The sequence below is a fragment of the Panthera leo genome, chromosome F3 (assembly GCF_018350215.1).
Source record: "Panthera leo isolate Ple1 chromosome F3, P.leo_Ple1_pat1.1, whole genome shotgun sequence".
Classification (NCBI taxonomy): domain Eukaryota; kingdom Metazoa; phylum Chordata; class Mammalia; order Carnivora; family Felidae; genus Panthera; species Panthera leo.
The window spans coordinates 64,058,500-64,073,752 of NC_056696.1; the positions used below are offsets into that span (position 1 = coordinate 64,058,500).

Here is a 15,253-nt window from a genome sequence, read left to right on the forward strand (position 1 = left end):
TGATGAGCTAATGGTAATTTCGGGACAACTTAGGGGGGCTTCTGCAGGGGTCCTCAGCTCCAGTCCAGCTCACGCTGGCTTGCATCAGGGGCTGATCAGGCGAGGCACACCTAGCTGGGCATCTCTTTGGGCAGAACTGTTAGTTCTGCAAAACAAAACACATTCCTTCCCTGCTTTTGTCCCTTCCCCTCCTCCCTTCTGCTGATAGCTTTCAGCTCTCTGATTTGAGTAACTTCCCGTTGCATTCTAGCTGACAAGACCACAAGACCCAAGTGGTATGTCTGGTCCCAGTTCAGTTTCCAGGGGTTGGTGGGGCATCCACGCAACTGATGGAGACAGGATGGAGCTGGTGTTGGGGTCGGGACCGGTGAAGCCGGTTCGTAAATGTTGCTGGTTAGTTGCTTTGAACGGTTGGCTTTTGTCCCCCATCTTTTGTGGCAGGAAATTTACTCTTATTGCATCAGTCTTGAGCACCCCTTCTCGAGGTCAAGGGCATGGCCTGATGGGCTCTGGCCTCATCTAAGGGTGGGGGCTGCCCCTTGGGAGGAGACATAGAACAGCACAGTTGACAGCCATGGCGCCAGCTGGAATAAGTCACGCAGGGCTACATTAAGAAAAATAAAATAAAAAAAATAAATAAAATAAAAGGGGGGCGCCTGGGTGGCTCAGTCAGTTGAGCGTCTGACTCTTGATTTCAGCTCAGGGCATGATCCCAGGGTTGTGGAATCGAGACTCGTGTGGGGCTCTGCCCTGAACATGGAGCCTGCTTGGGATTCTTTCTCTCTCTCTCTCTCTCTCTCTCTCTCTCTCTCCCTCCCTCTCTCTCTCTCTCTCTCTCTCTCCCTCTCTCTCCCTCTCTCTCTCTCTCTCTCTCCCCCAGCCCCTCCCCTACTCATACTCACAGGCTCCCTCTTTCTCTCTCTCTAAAATAAAAAAAAAAAAACAAAAAAACCATGGAACCTTACCTGTGTCCAGAGTTTTTTTCATGCATACTCTCAGCTACAGTTGTTGATTTGATCCTGAAAACTAGCCTGCGAGGAACCCGAGCCAAGGACCGACCCCACAGGCTTGGAAGGTAACTTGGCCAGGATCACACAGGCTGTTAAGTTGCTGACCTGACACTCAAGTATATTATGTCTTTGCCTCCAATTCTGCGCTCTGTCCAGAACACTCTGCTTCCTTCCTCGGTAGCCAAGGCTCTAGTCTGCCTCCCTTCAGCCCAGCTTCAGCTGGGGTGATTGGAAATGGATCAAAGGATGAAAAAAGAACGGGACTGACCTAAAGGGAACTGAAAGTATTTGCTGTGAAGGGGAAATCAGAAGAAAGAAAAAGGCAGGGGGCCCCCGGGGGAAGGCCTCAAAGCAAATGCTTTCTGGGGAAGGTGGGACCACCGCCTGTGCCCCTCCATGGGGGCATAAGAAGGATCAAAGCTGCCTGGCCTTCCCGGAGGGTGGAATTGAAGTGTGGGCCGGGAGGCACAGCAAAGGCAGGTCTGTGTCCTGTCTGGGTGACAGAAGGCAAGAGAGGCAGAGAGGACGCCGTGGGAAAGCGGAAAAAGAGGAAAGGAGGGGATATAGAGGCACAGATAGGAAACAAGCAAAAGCAAGTCTAGGTAAGGACGTTGCAGTTGGCTTGTGCTTAGACCTGGGTATCAACTTGCAGAGCTTACCCAGCTCTTCGACCTCCCTGGGGTCCCCTGCTCCTTTCCTGCCACATTTCACCCCCTTAGGCAGGGCTCCACTTCTCAGCCCACGCGCCCCCAGCCCTCCCACCTTCACAGTGCCTGTTGGAATGGGGGCAGTGTGGGATAATGGCTCTTGGGTCCCCATGCAGCCTTCTGCACGCTGCCAGGAGGTGGGAGAGAACCGGAACACGTCCTGGGAGTCTGCTCTTTGAACAAGGAAGCCTTGCTGGGGCAGAGCGATGGACAGGATTTGGAAGCTGGTTTTGTGAGTCACTGTGAACTCTCAACACCCGCCCACTTGAGGCCAACTTTGAAAGCTCAGCTTGTATGAACTGTCGGACCAGGTCCAGGTACTGGGACTTTCTCAGTGGCCTTGTTAGCTCTCAGCCGCCGAGAACAGCCTTGAGTTGAGGAAATTGTGGCCGGACAAACAGCAAGGCAGTTCTGCTCCCCTGTCAGTCACTCTGCTGCTGGCTGGCTGCAGCTGAGCCCGTGCCCAGCAGCGTGTCTGGCGGGAGAGGAGCCGGCTGACCCGTCTGTCCTCTGGGGATGTGGGGGCTGGCTCTCGTCCTCACGCTTTTGTTCCTCAAGGGGCTTCAGGGCCAAGGTAAGGAGGCCCAGCCTGGCGTGAGTGGGGGAGAGGCTGGACTTGGGACCGGGGCCCGCAGGGGGAGTGGAACCCTGAGCCTCTGGATCGTGCCCACTTACGTGGTCACCTGCAAGTGTGAGTCTGGGTGGCTCCTGACAGCTCCGGGCGTGCTGGTTAGGACGGAACGGGCTGGCCCTGGTGTGGGAGGCCCCTGAGAAGCCTGTCTGTCTGGCCATGCCTTCGGCAATCCAGGCAGCCCGGGGCAAGGAGATTCCTTTCCACTGGCTTCCATTGACTTTTCTGTGTAGTGGGGAGAAAGCGTCCTCTTTGCTGGCTGTGAGAAGGACAAAGGAAATCTGCTCTAATTTGGTATGATTACCAACAGAGAGAAGTGACCCCTGGGCTTGGGTTTCTCTAAGGAAGTTGGGTGGTTCTGGAAAGCGGAGACTGATAGATTGCTCCCCGAGGCAGGGAAACAGCACAGAGGGAAAGGGAGCGGCCAACAGCCACTTTGCATGAATGGCCTGGTCCCTTAGGCTTTGGCAGCCTCCAGCAGCCCAGAGGCTATAGGGACCTGAGCATTATTATTATTTATTTATTTATTAAAAATGTTTTTAATGTTTATTTATTTTTGAGAGAGAGAGACAGAGTGTGAGTAGGGGAGGGGCAGAGAGAGAGGGAGACACAGAATCCGAAGCAGGCTCCAGGCTCTGAGCTGTCAGCACAGAGCCCGATGTGGGGCTCGAACCTACGAACTGTGAGATCATGACCTGAGCCGAAGTCCTTCACTTAACCGACTGAGCCCCTCAGGTGCTCCTAGGGACCTGAGAATTATTCGGGAAATGTTGGCTTGGGTCAGGCGGTCGGGAAGGGGGGGAAGAAGGAGATGGTATCCGGAAACTTCCAGAGCTGAGGGCTGCCCCCCCCCCCCCCCACTTCTCCGACGTGGAGTCCAGGGTGCTCTGAGATGGGAGCCTGCATTCTAGATCAGTGGCTCTTCAAGGGACATCATGGCTGAGAAAGTAAGAGGAGGGCCCCCTCTGGGTGCAAAGGGCAGAGCGTGGGGCATTGGACGGTGTTTGTGCAGGGCCTGTTAGAAGCCCGTTCAAGACCCATGTCAGGCACTCCTGCGTCCTTAAAGATACAGTCTAGGTTCCAGAGGACTGGGGGGTGGGGGGCTGTAAATATAAATACAAATGCCTTTGTATTTACAAATCTATAACAAATACAGGCAGAGCAGGGCAGAGGGTGCTGGGAACAGGTTGCAGAAGGGAGCTTTGGAGCCTGGGTTCCCGTGTGTGCACTTGTGGGACCCAGTGACCCAGGACCCTCGGCAGGAGAGGGGGGTTGGAACCCTGTCTTAGGAGCCTTGGAAGCAGCTGGGAAAGCCGAGACAGGACTGACGGGATTTGGTGCCTGGCTTTGGGGATGGGAGTGCCAGAAGTGGAGGCGGTCTGAGATGGTGAGCCTGTGTGACCGGAGAAAGGGGTGGCCCCGTGCCCACACCCGGGGCCGTGGCACCGTCTCTGGGCACGGCTGAGCCCACCCACTGCAGGGAGAGCAGGAGCCGGGCTCTGGGGCCCATGGACTTTGGTCTCAAGGAACTTTTTTCTCTTCTTGCTGTGCCCTGCGTCTGTGGGGCTGGCCTGGTGTAAGCTGATTGAAGCTGTCCTGTTTATTTGCTGTAGTTTTTAAGCCCTTACAAAGTTTACAATAATAAGCTCAGAGTTCCAGAGAAGTTGCAAGCATAGGACAAAGGATTCTGGTGTTTCTTTCACCGAGACTCACCAGTTGTTAACATTTTATCACATCTGCTTTATTTCTTTCTCTCCATATGTGTATATATATGTGCGTATAAATGTATAATAATAATAATACTTTAATATACAATATATATAAAATATATATAATATAATATATATAATATAATAATAATTTAATATACAATATATATAAAATATATATAAATTTTATATATATTATATATAATATATTTAATATAATAATAATTTTTGCTGAGCCATTTGAGACTGAGTTGTAGACATTGTGCCCTGTCACTCCTAAATTTTGTAGCGTGTATCTTCTAAGAACAAGGGCGTTCTTATATTATGTCAGCACAGTTATCAAACTTAGTAAATTTAACATAGATACCATCAAAGACACAGTCCATATTTACATATTACCAGCTGTCTCCAAAACGTGCTTAATGGCATTCCTTCTTCCCGGGTGCGGAATCCCATCAAGATCGTATATTACATTCAGTTATGTATTTTTTTGTTATGTCTTTTGTTTTTTTATTAAAAAAAATTTTTTTTAAGTAGGCTTCCGCACCCACAACTTACAACACCGAGATCAAGAGTCAAATGCTCTACCGATTGAACCAGCCAGGTGTTCCTTCTTTTGTTATGTCTTTTTTGGGGGGGGCAGAGGGAGAGGGAGAGGGAGAGAGAGAATCCTAAGCAGGCTCCAAGCTGAGCGTGAGCCCTGATAAAGGGCTCGATCCCACCACCCCAGGATTATGACCTGAGCTGAAATCAACAGTTGGACACTTAACTGACTGAGCCACCCAGGTGCCCCTGTTATGTCTTTTAATCTACAACTGTTCCCTAGCCTTTTTTCTTCTTTCATGACTTTGACATTTTTGGAGTACCAGACATTGTTTTGGTGAAAGGCTCCTGAATCTGAGTTTGTCTGAGGCTCCTTTGTGTGATCCAGGCTATGCATTTTGGGCAGGAATACCACACCAGTGATGCTCTATTTCAGAGCATCCCATCAGGACATATGATGGCAGTGAAACCCTTGAAAAAAAAACTACAAAACTTGGCTTACTGAAGAATTTGATATGCATAATATATATGTAAGAAGTTTCTATCGTTCTCGAGCTTTGCAAAGCTTTTTCCAATGGCTTCTCCAGGCTCAGTCAAAGCCACACATGTCACAGTGGCCTATGAGATCTGGCCTCCCTGACCCCCGACCCCTTCCTCTCTCCCATAGCACTGCATACAGCCTCCCCGACTGCTACGATACATGCACGAAACGCGTGCCATGGCTCTGCACTCTGTTTTCTCTCCTGGGATGCCGCTTCCCTGCTGGCCGCCTGGCCTGCTCCCGCAGCCCCTCAGGATTCTGCTCAAATACCACTGTCTCAGTGATGGCCTCCCACTAAGAGTGCCAACCTGCCACCCTGCAACGCCTTACCTCCCTCTCCGCTTATTTTTCTCCACAGTTCTCATCTCCCTTGTGTGGGCTCTACTGTTTGCTTCTTTATTTTCCGTCTCCCAGGCGCCTCTTTACCTCGCTGCAACATAAGATCCTCGAGGCCAGGGCTTTCCTCTGTTTTGTTCATGGCTGTATCCTCAGCCTCTAGAACAGGATCTGGCACAATTAGAGTCTCAGTGTATCCTTATTGGTTGAATAGATGGGTGACTACTGTAAAGAATCCGTAGAATAAAGTGAGAGTTTATTTGTCTACCGGAGAGTTTCACTGGGAAAAGCTGTTCTAGATTTTAGGCTACAGACTACGCCGTGGCGTTGAGGACGTTAACTAACCTCTTGTTTCTCAGTTTTTCATCCACAAGGTGAGGTCAACAGCGGTGGCTGCTCTATTGCGATGTGTGAGCGTTAGGGAAGGTATGTCACGTGCTTAGAAAGGTGTTCTTGTACCGAGCCCCCCAAAACGATCCCTCAGTTCTTTGGAGGCAGGGACTATGTTTCGCTTACTTTGGTGATCAGACTCAAGAAGAGACACTAATTTGCTGGCTAATTCATTGAGTCAAAAGTGAATTAGAGAATTCTGCATGAGATGATAAGTTTTAACGAGGGACCCTTTTCTGAGGGTTTTTTCACCGTCATAACCAGGATCTTTGGGAGAATGCAACATTTTTTTAAGTTTATTTATTCATTTTTGAGAGAGAGAGATAGAGGCGGGGGTGGGGGGGGGGTGCGGAGAGAGAGTCCTAAGCAGCTTCCACACTGTCAGAGCAGAGCCTGACGCAGGGCTCCACCCTATGAACCGCGAGATCATGAGCTGACCCGAGATCAAGAGTCAGATGCTCAGCTGACAAAACCACCCAGGTGCCCCAGAGAAGGCAGCATTTTTAACACACAAGAACACGCATTCAAGACATTCAGTGCTATTATTATGTTGTATTGTAAAACATTCTAATTGTTTCCACACTCTTGATTCCTGCTCCTTCCCTGATGTGCCCGAGCGCCTCTGGGCCAGGCCCTGGGCTTAGGTGTTGAGGATTCAATGGTGAATCGTTACATGGGCGCTTTGTTCACGGAGCTGACATCTGTCACGGGACTCGGTCTATAATCACAGCCGTGAACTGAGCGAACCCCAAAGGACATGCATGCTAGACTGTGAATGCCCAGGGGCCGTGGACAAAGCAAAAGGGCGGGGCAGCATTTCATGGATTCTAGACTCTAAGGCTTGCTTGCTGGCTGCTCTTACAGATTGTGTTGAATTTTCACTTCTTAGGAAGGAGCCTCTGATTCCGACCCCTCTGGCTGGGATCCAGGCAAGTTCTAAGATGGCTGCCGTTCCTTTTATTTCTCTCTTCCTCATTGCACCTCCCGTGAGGCAAAGTGAATGGCGAAGTCAACGGGCAGAGGGGGTGGACTGGGACTCAGAGAGCTCGGGGCTGCAGCACCATCCTGGAGGGAACTGGTTCCAAAGACATCACTCTAGGGATAGCCGGGCCATTGTCTTCGTCAACAGACATTTTTATTAAAGTGTGACACACGTACAGAACAGCGTGCAAAATGAGAAACGTACATCTCAGTGTGTTACTGTGAAATGAACACGCTTGCGTATCTACCACACATTCTCTCCACTTGTTAGCTCTTCTCTCTTTCACAAATACAACCATTAGTGGCTCCTGGGTGGCTTAGTCGGTGAAGCGTCCGATTTCGGCTCAGGTCATGCTCTCGTGGTCCGTGGGTTCGAGCTCCGCGTCTGGCTCTGTGCTGACAGCTCGGAGCCTGGAACCTGCTTCGGATTCTGTGTCTCCCTCTCTGTCTGCCCCTCCCTTGCTCGTGCTCTGTCTCTCTCAAAACAAATAAATAAACTAGCAAAACAAAACAAAACAAAACACCAAATACAACTATTATTCTGACTTCTGACATTATAGGTCGGTTTGATCTTTATATAGACAGAATCATGTGCTATGTGCCCTATGTGTGGCTTTTTTTGCTCAACATCTGATGAGATTTATCTGTGTTATTACTTGTAGCTGGTATGATATGACTCTACAGCATTTCAGTGTATGACTATATGTATGAGCTTATTCGTCCATTATGCTACTGATGAATCTTTGGTTTGTTTTTGGGGTCCTTCCCCTATTATAATAATGCTGCTGGGAGCCTATTGTACATGCTTTTTGTTTACATGCATCTTTTGAGTATATGTGTAGACTCGTGGGGGTATGTGTGTACTCTTACAGCAGATGCTGGCAAACCATTGGCCAAAATGGTTGAACCGAGCAGTATATGAGAGTCCCATGATGCTTCAGGGCTGCTGGCTTTTGTTTTGAGGCCCTACAAATGGGAAGTGAAGGCTCGAGGGTGTGGAGCCTGGAAGGCGAAGGTCACAGCCCAGGGAACCACCTCTCTGTGGAAATCCCTATAGTAGAGTCCTTTCTGGCAGTTAGCCAAGATGCATTCTTGAATTTAATTGATTAAATAAATAACTTCACTAAGGCTTTACTGTGTTCCAAGAACTTCGACAGATTCTGTGGGTGAAGCACAGATGGAACCTGTTGATAGTATCCTTCAGAATCTTTCAGACGGAGGAAAACAGGCTTGCGCAGCAGCGATGATAAGGGAAGACAGAAAACTGCGGGAGCTCTAAATGGAGATTGCTTCTGGGGGGAGAGGGGAGCCTGGGGGTGGCCTTAAAGGATGAAGAATTGCTTAGGAGTTGGGGATAAGGTAGAAAGATAATGTGAGCAGAGGGACAGCTGAACGGATGTAGGGAAAACACAGGGTTTGAACGGGAAACAAAAAGCAAGTGCACCTGTTACCTTGGAGAAAGATAGCAGAAATGAGCTGATCCAGTTAACTGATACAAGGAGTCGGGGAGCAGGGCATGGGCTGAGTAAGGTCGACAGAGGTTAGGGGGTTGCCTTGTCTGAGCAGAGGAGTCGATATAGCCAGCGAAGCCCCCAAGGGTGGCGCTAAGTCAAAAGGAGGACAGGAGGGAGTGTGGGACGTGGGCCCTGGAGGGTGTTTTATCTACTTTATGATTTTGCTTTGACTGGAGCCGGCCCTGCCCCAGCACTTTTGGGATCTCGCTGAGCTCTGTTCACTAAGTCCCCAGCGGCTGCCCTCTGCGTCGCCTTCACCCCGAGCCTGGTGGCACAACCCTGAGCTGAGAAAACCTCAACATCCTTTTGTTGGCTGGTGGAAGCAAACTGCTCCGAGCCTCTCCCCCGCCTGCCTCCCGGGCTCTCAGGCCGCACCCCTCCTCCACCAGCAGGTCCAAGGCAGAGGGAGCCGACTGCAGACGCTGCACGGCTTTAGAGGCTGCAGCTTCGGCACCCGGGCTCCGGGCTGAGCGACTCCCTGGGGTCCTTGACCGCCCTCCGTGCGGGCTGCCCATTTCGTCCCGAGTTGGCGGTGGGGATCAACCTGTCCTCTGCCCTCCCTCTGCAGAACTACCGTTTTACTCCATTCGCTCTTAACCACCGGAAGAGGGGCCCCAGAGCTGCTAAGCAGTAGCAACAGCAGTGGTGGTGGCTCCGGGGGCCTCCCCTGACCACCGGAATTTGCTGTGGCTTCTCCCCTCTGAACAAGCCAGCCCTCCCTGTCAGACCTTCTCCATCTCTCACTCAGCAGGGCTGACCTTGTGCGAAGGTTCTGTTTTCACACTGGCATCTCTTGGGTCTCCATTTGGCGTATAAGCCCCCCCGGACGGGGACTGAGTCACAGCACCCAGTATACAGTACCTTGCTTGCTCACTTTTCCACTGTACCTTCCCCACGACACCCCGCCTGCATCCCCTTCCAGCCCCGGCCGGTTCCGACCTCCTGCCTCCCCCGCAACACCAGGCTGGTGAGGGCTGCAGAGGGTAATTCAGCACCAAAGAGCAACCACCGATTCGGAGCCTCCAACCTCAGCGGAGCAACACGTGTGTTGGAAATCCTTGTTTCTGGCCCTCAGCTCCTCCTGTTCCCCAGAAAGCTGATTCCAGACCTTCCGCATCTCACCCAGGGTCTGTGCCACTGACACAGGCTTCATTCATGGGCCTACCCCCTCCTTCTGCGAGGAAGCAGATGCCAGGGAGGGATTCCAGCAACCCGCCGCCATTCCCCGGTGTCAGAGACGCCGGTGAGGGGCTCCCCAATGTCAAGCACCTCGTTTACCCCCACGAGCAACCCCATCCACCTCTGCCTTTCCGTGGCCGGTGCTTTTCCGCGTGCTCTGGGCATCACCACTTCATCCACGAGCCCGTCCAACACCCGCTTGACCCCTGATGACATCTCTGACCTTCAACTGCTCCGTTTCTGCTGGCTTTCCACTCCCAGTTCATTCCCCTCACATTTCAAAAAAACTGTGTTGGAACACCACCCAGTTTCCCCCTCTTGTCTTCCTTTCCCGTGTGTCTCTGTCCCTACTCACACAGAACGCTTTGCTTCTGACACTCCCAGTCACCACCTGCGTGGGAGTTTTCCCAACCCATTCTCTGTGACTCCAGCTTGGTGTCCGTCTTATAATTCAACTCAGTTCTGATGCTGTCTACCCAGAGATAGCGTCAGATCCCACAGGCTAAGGGCTCAGTCCCACAAGACTACGCGTCAGTCACAAACCCAGGTTGTCACCTGTGCTTCCGAACAACTGGTTAGAGACCAAAGGTTCCAAGGACCACCCTCCTCTTCTGGTTCGATTAATTTGCTGGAGCAGGAAACACTTATGTTTAGCAGTTTTTTAAGGGAGATGACGAAGGATACCGATGAGCAGCCAGATGAAGAGACACATAAGGCAAAGTCTAGCGTGGGGGGTCCTGAGTGTGGGACCTTCGGTCTCCATGGAGTTGGGGGGTGTGTCATCCTCCCGGTGTGGACGTGTTCACCTACCTGGAAATTTCCCACACCTGTGCTATTGGGATTTTTTTTTTTTTAAACAAGGATTTTTAAAAAAGTGTATTTATTAATTTTGAGAGAGAAAGAGAGAGAGAGAGAGAGAGAGAGAGACTCTGCACAGGTGTGTGAGAATAGGGGAGGGGCAGAGACAGAGAGAATCCCAAGCAAGCTTTGCACTGTCAGTGCAGAGCCCTATGTGGGGCTCAAACTCACGAACCGTGAGATCATAGCCTGAGCCAAAGTCGAGAGTCGGATGCTTAACCGTCTGAGCCACCCAGGCGCCCCTGTGCTACTGGGATTTTATGGAGGCTTTCTCACACAGACGTGATCAGTTATTAACTCTGCTTCCAGTCCTGTCTGCCCTCTGGGGGGTAGGGGGTGGGGCTAGTTTGAATTAATACCAACTCAGCTTTCAGAGAATACAAACCCTCCTGTACAGCTCTCTCTTCCCCACTTCATGTTGTCACAAGTCGCGTCTTTATACGTTGTGAGCCTATTAACATAGATTTATAATTGTTGTTTTGAGTATTTTCTTTTTTTTTCACATCAGATAGGAAAAGAAGAGTTACAAACCCAGAATGCAATGATACCGGCTGTTATCGTTATCTACGTAATTCCCTTTAGCGCCGTTCTATATTTCTTCACGTGGCTTTGAGTTACTGCCTCGCATCTTTGTCCCTTCAAGCATGCCTTGCAGGACAGATCTGTTGGCAACGGTTCCCAGCTTTTGTTTGGGAACTTCTTCCTTGGTCCTTCATTTTTCATGCAAGATAATTTTGTTGGATGTACAATGCTTGGTTGGCAGCTTTGTTCTTTTAGCACTTTATATATGTCATCTTACCACCTTCTAGCCTCATGGTTTCTGCAGAGAAGTTGGTTGTTAATCTCACTGGGGATCTCTTGTGTGTGACAAGTTGTTTCTCTCTTGTCGCTTTCAAGATTCTGTCTTTGGCTTTCGACAATTTTGATCTATTTAGTTTGCTAGTTTTTGCTTAGGATTTTTGCACCCATGTTTCTGAGTGAAAGAGCCTTGAATTTTCTTCTCTTGTGATATTCTTGAAGATTTTGGTGTCAACCTGATAAGTATGTTAACCTAATAAAACAAATTTGGAAATATTATCTCCCATCTCTGAAAGCTTCTGTGTAAGATTGGAGTTCTTTCTTTTAAAATATTTCTTCGAGTTAACTAGGGATGCTAACTAGGTCTGGAGTTTACTTTGTGAGAAGGTTTTTCAGTATAGATTCAGTGTACTTAATAAATTTTTCTATTTAATCTCAATTATAAAAAATTATTGATGGAAAGCAGTTTACAATTCTTAAGATCTTTTTTTAAAATATACATTTTAATTAATTAATTAATTAATTAATTAATTTGGAGAGACAGAGAGCACAAGAAGGGGAGGGGCAGAGAGAGATGGAGAGAGAAAATCCCAAGGAGACTGTGCTGTCAGCGTGGAGCTCAATGCGGGGCTCGAACTAATGCAACTGTTGAGATCATTACCTGAGCCAAAATCAAGAGTCAGTCGCTTAACTGACTGAGCCACCCAGGCACCCCTACAACTCTTAAGGTCTTAATATCTGTAGGAACTGTGGTGATGACTTAAACCCTGATGTTGCTTATTTGTACCTTTCCACATTTCTTTTGATCAATCTATCTATGCATTAACCATATTTTGATTTTTTTATAAAATAAAAAAAGGCTGTTGATCCTCTGTTGTGTAATTATTTTCCATCTCCTCTTTCTCTGCATCCTTTCTCTTTTTTTGAACTTAATTTGTTGTTCCTTTTGTGGGTTCTTGAGATTGATGCTTAAATAATTGATTTTCAACCTTGTTATTTTTATAATATATGTATTTATATGTTTTTTTATAATATATGTATAATATATATAATTTCCCCTTTAATCATGGCTTTAGATGCATCTCATGAGGTTTTATTTATTTATTTATTTTTTCGGTGCAAAATTACGGTTTTATTAAAGCACAGGGACAGGACCTGTGGACAGAAAGAGCTGCCCCATGAATTTTGATATAGTATTTTCACTATTAATTAGTTCAAAATATTTCCTAATTTCCATTGTGATTTCTTATCTCTCTTTTGAGTTTAGTCAAACAAATAGAAATTTTTTATAAGGTATCTTTCCTTATGTTGATTTCTAGTTTTAAAATCGTTTTATGGCTCTACCTATGGTTCAAATTTTGTAAAAGTTTATGTACTCTCTCTCTCTCTTTTTTTTTTTTTTTTTGTAGGATTTTATTTTTAAGTAATCTTTACACCCACCGTAGGGCTGGTGCTTACAACTCCAAGATCAAGAGTTGCATGCCCCACTGACTGAACCAGCTAGACTCCCCAAAATGTTGATATACTTTTGAAAAGAATGTAAATTTTGACATTAATGGGTGAAGTATCCTAAATAGGTTATCTAGGTCAAATTTGTTAATTAGTTTTGTTTTTCAAATCTATATCCTTACTGATTATTATTATTATTTTTGGTCGGCTTTTTCCATCTGTTACTGGGGGTATTACTGGTAGCTCCTGCTATGACTGTGGCTTTTTTCCATTTTTCCTTTTACTTCTGTAAATTTTAAGGCTGAAACAATTTTAAATTGTTCAAACAAATTTTACTGTACATCTTCCTGGTGTATTGGACTTTGTGTTTTTATTAAGCATTCTTATTTGTCTTTTTTAATTTTTTAATGACTTAATTATCTGTTTTAAAATTAAAAAAATTTTTTTTTAATGTTTATTCATCTTTGAGAGACAGAGAGAGAGACAGAGCATGAACAGGGAAGGGGCAGAGAGAGAGGGAGACACAGAATCTGAAACAGGCTCCAGGCTCTGAGCTGTCAGCACAGAGCCTGACGCGGGGCTCGAACTCACGGACCGCGAGATCGTGACCTGAGTTGAAGTCGGATGCTCAACCGACTGAGCCACCCAGGTGCCCCTGTTTTTAAATTTTTTAATTAAAAATTTGTTATTATTAAAGTATAGTTGACATATGGGGCGCCTGGGTGGCTCAGTTGATTAAGCGTCCGACTTCGGCTCAAGGCATGATCTCGAGGTTCGTGAGTTCGAGCCCTGGTCAGGTTCTGTGCTGACAGCTCAGAGCCTGGAGCTTGCTTTGGATTCTGTGTCTTCTGGTCTCTCTGCCCCTTTCCTGGTTGCACTCTGTCACTCTGTCTCAAAAATAAATATTAAAGTATAGTTGACATGCAGTGTGATATTAGTTTTAGGTGTACAACATAGTGATCCCTCTTGATCTTTAATAATGCATTTTCCCTTAAAGTTCAAAGTAGACTTTAAGTGTCAGAGTAGGCTAATCTTAATATAGCTATACCAGCCTTCTTATGGTTAGTGTTTGTATGAAACATATTTTTCATTTTCTTAAAGTTTATTTATTTATTTTTTAATAATCTTTACACCCAGTGTGGGGCTCAAACTCATGACCCTGAGATCAAGAGTCGCATGCTTTTCTGACTGAGCCGGCCAGGCACCCCTGGAACATACTTTTCATTAAAAAAATTTTTTTTTTTAAGTTTATTTGTTTATTTTTGAGAAAGAGCAAGTGGGGGAGGGCAGAGAGAGAAGGAGAGAGAATCCCAAGGAGGCTCCACACTGTCAGCGTGGAGACTGATGTGGGGCTCAAACCCATGAACCATGAGATCATGACCTGAGCAAAAACCAAGGGTTGGATGCCTAACTCTCCGTGCTACCCACGTGCCCCATGTATTTTTCATTTGTAAGAAATGTTGAAATGGTGGGGCGCCTGGGTGGCTCAGTCAGTTGAGCGTCCGACTTCGGCTCAGGTCATGATCTCACAGCTTGTGGGTTCGAGCCCCACGTGGGGCTCTGTGCTGACAGCTCAGAGCCTGGAGCCTGCTTCGGATTCTGTGTCTCCCTCTCTCTCTGCCCTAACCCACTCACATTCTATCTCTCTCAAAAATAAATAAACATTAAAAATTTTAAAAAAAATGTTGAAATGGTGCTTGTAAGAAGCATGTAGTTGGGTTTATTTTTTAATACTGTCTGATCATCTTTGCCTTTTATCTGAGTATTAAGTCTGTTTATATTTAATGTAATTACTTAGTGTTTTGGATTTAAAGCCACCATATTGCTGTTTACCTTCCCTGGTTCCACCTATTCTATACTCCTTTTTTTTATTCTTTATTTTCTCCTTTTGGATTGATTACATTTATTTCTTCATTCTTTCTTCACACTATGTATTAACTTCATAATTACATATCATCTTACTCTTCATTTAGGTATTAGCCTACAGATTAGAGGATGCCTTATTGGCTTATCAAAGTTAATATAAAGTAATAGTTTTTTGTCACTTCTGGACAAGGCACTTTAATTTTCTTTGTCCTATTTTCAAATTAAGTGTTATTATTGTTTGTATGTTAATGCTCTCAATATTTTAACTCTGCAAGACCTCATTGTTATGTGTTTACACAGTCAGCATTCATTTATGTGTAACTATGTATTTATGGTTTCTGTTGCTCTTCATTTATTTATTCTTATCTTTGAGTTTCCATCTTGGGTCATTTTCTGTATCTGAAGGGTATCCTTTGGCATTTTCTTTAATACAGATCCGCTTGTGACAATTTGTCAGTTTTTGTTTTTCTGAAAATGCCTTTATTTCATCTTCATCTTTGAAGCATTTTTTTTCACTGGTATAAAATAAAATTCTAGGTAGGTAGTTATGTTCTATCAGCACTTTGAAAATATCATTTCATTATCTTCTGGTTTTTATCTTTCATGTTTAAATGTCAGCGGTAAATTGTTTCTTTTGTGAACACGATTTAGTTTTTTTCCCCTTTGGCTATTTTAAGATTTTTCTCTTTGCTTTTGGTTCGCATAATATTTAAAAGTGTGCTTAGGGTTTTTTTTGTTTTG

General features: G+C 46.5%; 1 protein-coding gene across 3 annotated transcripts in view; it reads left to right on the forward strand.

Annotated features, from left to right (window-relative positions):
* The first annotated feature begins 1,917 nt into the window (after nt 1-1,917).
* The window catches only part of CD244 (CD244 molecule), a 29,884-nt gene continuing 16,548 nt past the window's right edge, over nt 1,918-15,253 (forward strand). For 2 of the 3 annotated variants that reach the window (XM_042925331.1, XM_042925332.1), the window contains exon 1: nt 1,925-2,291. In XM_042925331.1, coding sequence (XP_042781265.1) covers nt 2,234-2,291 — 58 coding nt within the window. In that variant the 5' untranslated portion in view covers nt 1,925-2,233. Of the gene's footprint in view, nt 2,292-15,253 lie in introns of all 3 variants that reach the window. The other variant, XM_042925329.1, reaches the window with a different exon arrangement.